The sequence below is a fragment of the Physeter macrocephalus genome, chromosome 11, assembly GCF_002837175.3.
Source record: "Physeter macrocephalus isolate SW-GA chromosome 11, ASM283717v5, whole genome shotgun sequence".
In the NCBI taxonomy this organism is placed as follows: Eukaryota; Metazoa; Chordata; class Mammalia; order Artiodactyla; family Physeteridae; genus Physeter; species Physeter macrocephalus.
Genome location: NC_041224.1, coordinates 132,495,624 through 132,499,897, shown reverse-complemented (window position 1 = coordinate 132,499,897; position 4,274 = coordinate 132,495,624). Strand labels below are relative to the sequence as shown.

Here is a 4,274-nt window from a genome sequence, read left to right as displayed (position 1 = left end):
GCGCAGGCTTCAGTAGTTGTGGCACGTGGGTTCAGTAGTTGTGGCTCGCGGGCTCTAGAGCACAGGCTCAGTAGTTGTGGCGCACGGGCTTAGTTGCTCCGCGGCATGTGGGATCTTCCCAGACCAGGGATCGAACCCGTGTCCCCTGCATTGGCAGGCAGATTCTTAACCACTGCGCCACCAGGGAAGCCCTGCCTGAAGATTTCTATCACTTCTGGAATTTCTGTGAAGAACTTGATCCTGAGAAGACAGCTGATGCACTTTTCTGCAAGCCTTGACCTTCGATTAGTGGGTCTTTACGAAGTATAAAATGAACAAAAAATCAGCAAGCCCAATATTAACCTTCACTGGAGATTTTACTATGACCCTCCTGATTTCCAGACTGTTATTACTGGAGATAATAAAATTCAGTTCCACATGGGGTATTTCAGGGAGTCTCCTGATGAACATCCTGTATATGTTGGTACAGATGGAGCAAAGAAAAATTGTATAATTGATCAAAATGGAGATAATGTGTTTGCCGCAGTCAAATTTGTTTCGATGAAAAACTTAAGTAACATAAAAAGAAAACTAGTCTCTTGAAAAACATAGATGAAAACTGCACAGAAGCAGCCAGAGCACTGCGTTACTCATTGGAACAGAGAACCATGAAGATGAAACATAGAGATAAGAAAGTCAAGACAAAGACTTTTCATGATGCAGACTTAGTTGTCCCAGTAGATGAAAATCATGCTGAGTACGGAGAGCTCCCTGAAACAGGTGCCAACTTCAAGGGAATTTGCAAGACAATTGTTGAAGCACAAAGTGATGAGGAGAGACTAAAAACTTTTGCTCTCATTCAGCGATGACTCTTGTGCAGTTTGCTAGTGATGAATATGATTATGGGATGGGGCTTAAGTGGGAATGGACTTCCTTGTTATGGTTCAGACTATTGTCATAAAGTTACCTGCCAGCTTTTACCTCTTACCTATACTCTGTTGAAGAGAAGTCTCTTTGCAGAAATTATTGAAGATTATCTGGTAAACCGGAGTAAAGAAAACACAGACCAACTTGCAGCATGAATGAGAATTGGCTTTCTTTGGTGTATAATACTTTAAAGCATTAATATTAAACCTGTGATTTTTTTGTTTTTAAGGAGTACATAAAATAAACTGATGGAAACGTTTACTAAAAACTTTTATAAAGCTAAAAAATAAAAAAGATTAAAAGTCTGCTTCTGCCCCTGCCCTCATCTAAGGAACATTTTCACTAGAGTACGGCATCATGTGATGCAGGATATGCAGGGGTCTATGGGATACCAGTGGATATGTATTTCACCCACATTTGCTATAGTTGTTGCTTTTATTTTGACATTTTCTTTTAGTATATTTAAATAATATAATTTAAAATTTAAAATATAATTTTAATATATATTTTAAATTATAAAATATAATTTAAAATTTTGAAGGACTTCCCTGGTGGCACAATGGATAAGAATTCGCCTGCCAATGCAGGGGACATGGGTTCGATCCCTGGTCCAGGAGGATACCACACTCCCCAGAGCAACTAAGCCCGTGCGCCACAACTACTGAGCCTGCACTCTAGAGCCCGCGAGCCACAACTACTGAGCCCGCGAGCCACAACTACTGAAGCCTGCGCACCTAGAGCCCATGCTCCACAACAAGAGAAGCCACTGCAATGAGAAGCCCATGCACCGCAACAAAGAGTAGCCCCCACTCGCCACAACTAGAGAAAGCCCACGTGCAGCAACGAAGACCCAACGCAGCCAAAAATCAGGTAAAATTAAATCTTTAAAAAAAACAAAAAATAGGGCTTCCCTGGTGGCGCAGTGGTTGGGAATCTGCCTGCCAATGCAGAGGACACGGATTCGTGCCCTGGTCTGGGAAGATCCCACATGCCGCGGAGCGTCTAGGCCCGTGTGCCACAACTACTGAGCCTGCGCGTCTGGAGCCTGTGCTCCGCAACAAGAGAGGCCGTGACAGTGAGAGGCCTGCGCACCGCGTTGAAGAGTGGCCCCCGCTCGCCACAGCTAGAGAAAGCCCACGCACAGAAACGAAGACCCAACACAGCCAAAAATGAAAATAAATAAATAAATTTTTAAAAAATAAATTTAAAAAATACATAAATGGAATTGTTTAAAAAAAATAAATGAAAAAAGTTTGAGTCAACTTATCAAGTTGAACATCTATGTTTTTATGACAGGTTAAAAGAAAATGAATTTTTAAAATAAACTTTTGGGGAGAGGATTTGCAAACTAAAGATTGATAGATTGCAAATGGGGAAAAAGTCTTTCACTTATGAAATAGCAACAGTAATACATAGTTTATTTTTTTAAAGAAATTTATGTTTGAATAAATAATTCAATGTAAATTCAAAATTTCCATTTTGGGTGTGAAATTAATGTGTTATTGAATTTAATAATTGTTTCATGCATAGCATAAACTGATTTCAGAGACGTATGACAGTTTTTAATCATTTTTTTCTTCAGAATTGTTCCATGAGCTTTTAAGAGAGAACTTCTAGGTTATTGCATTCTGGTACCATTCTATAAATTCTCTTATCTTTACATTTATAAAGCTCCTCTTCATTTTACGTTCTAAGAACAAAGAGTTGCTGACCTTGAAAGTAGTAACTGGAGATTTATATCACATAAAGAATTTTTTTGTACTTCTGGTGTATAACTCTAGATGAACAGGAAAGATGCCAACCTACTTCTGTTTCTGTTGACATGGTCCTTTGACTTCAAGCATCTTAAAACTTTCATGGTTTCATTAGTCTAGCTAATTTCAATCCACTACAAAGAAGTTTCATCTGATTTTTGTCATCAGTGTGACTTGCGTAACTCTTGAAAAGATGCTTATCTTGGTAGCTAAGCAAAAATAGGATGCACACGGAGATAAAATAAGGCTGAATCAGTAAGGGCTACAAAGAAAGAAAGAACGTTGAGGCAGGTGAGAACTCCAAGGCTTCAGAAATAGGTCCTCGGGGAAGGAGATCTAGGAACAAGAAATTACCTGAAGCAAGAAGGTGTTAGTTGTCTCCTCTGTAAGAAATAAAGCGATAGAAATTAGAGTGTGGGGTGAATTAGGGTTAAATGAAATCATTTAGGAAATAGAGTTGCAAATTGACTAATCCTGGCAGAGTAAACCTAAAAATATGCAGATGATAATCACAAAATAAAATTTATGAGAAAACACAGCCTAAGATTAGCAGTCTCCTCGTCATTAAAGCAAACCTTGACTGTAGTGTGCGTTCTCAGTAAATGTGGGTTGAATGAATGAGTTTTTGAAAGTAGCCTCAGTTTGCAAAGTAGATACTGATCAGGAAGCAGAAATTGGTTGGTGGGTAGGTTACAGTTGGAATTGTGCAAGGTTATTGAGTAACAAGATCAATTACTCCTACCTAAGACAGGAGAAGCTATCTGAAATACAAAGGAAGCCAAATTGGTTGGGGCCACCTAAATGAAGTTTGCTACTTCATGCAACAAGTAGTTAAGTTCCGTGCTAGGTGTTAGTAAAATACGGGTGTATGTGTGTGTGGCTTGTTAGGTATCCTCACTAGGTCAACCACTATATCTCTAGATTAAAGTGCAAAATTTAAGGTACATCCTCTTGTGTGCCACTGCTCTAAGTTCCTACCTGCCACCTAAATGCTGAAGAACTTATTTTGCTGATACTTGTTTTAATTTCCTCTTTTAAAAGGAATAAAAAGAAGTCCATATCTGTGCCCTTATTGTCTTTTCTATCATCTATACGCCCTCTCCCCCTCCCCCTCCTCCACCTAATCTTTCTACTTCCCACAAGTCACTGTTCTTTTCTCTTGCACTAGGGAGAGGAGGTTCGATGTCAGTATGTTGTGACATGTGCAGGACTTTACTCAGACCGTATTTCCGAGTTGAGTGGCTGCAATCCCAATCCGCGAATTGTACCATTCCGGGGAGATTACCTGCTCTTGAAGCCAGAAAAACGCTATCTTGTAAAAGGGAATATTTATCCAGTAGGTAGCGCTGCTTCTGCCTTCTCAAGATGGTTGTGGGCAAAAAGGGGAATGAAACAAAAACTTTTCCCGGGGTGAGAAGTAAGATATTTTGAAGGGCTTTTGGTGCAGTCATTCCACCTGTTTCTCTTGTGGTTGAATCCCCAAATCTTTATTACGATATCATAGTCATTAAATTATAATGACTTGGGCTTCCCTGGTGGCGCAGTGGTTGAGAGTCCGCCTGCCAATGCAGGGGACACGGGTTCGTGCCCCGGTCCGGGAAGATCCCATATGCC

The 4,274-nt window shown here is 40.1% G+C and overlaps 1 protein-coding gene and 1 pseudogene across 3 annotated transcripts in view; both read left to right on the top strand.

Moving 5' to 3' along the window:
* The window catches only part of LOC102973947 (histone PARylation factor 1-like), a 2,983-nt pseudogene extending 1,922 nt beyond the window's left edge, over positions 1-1,061 (top strand).
* Positions 1-4,274, top strand: part of L2HGDH (L-2-hydroxyglutarate dehydrogenase) — a 57,687-nt gene that overhangs the window by 36,940 nt on the left and 16,473 nt on the right. For all 3 annotated transcript variants that reach the window (XM_028495840.2, XM_028495839.2, XM_007119389.3), the window contains exon 7: positions 3,829-3,996. In XM_028495840.2, coding sequence (XP_028351641.2) covers positions 3,829-3,996 — 168 coding nt within the window. The remainder of the gene's footprint in view (positions 1-3,828; positions 3,997-4,274) is intronic.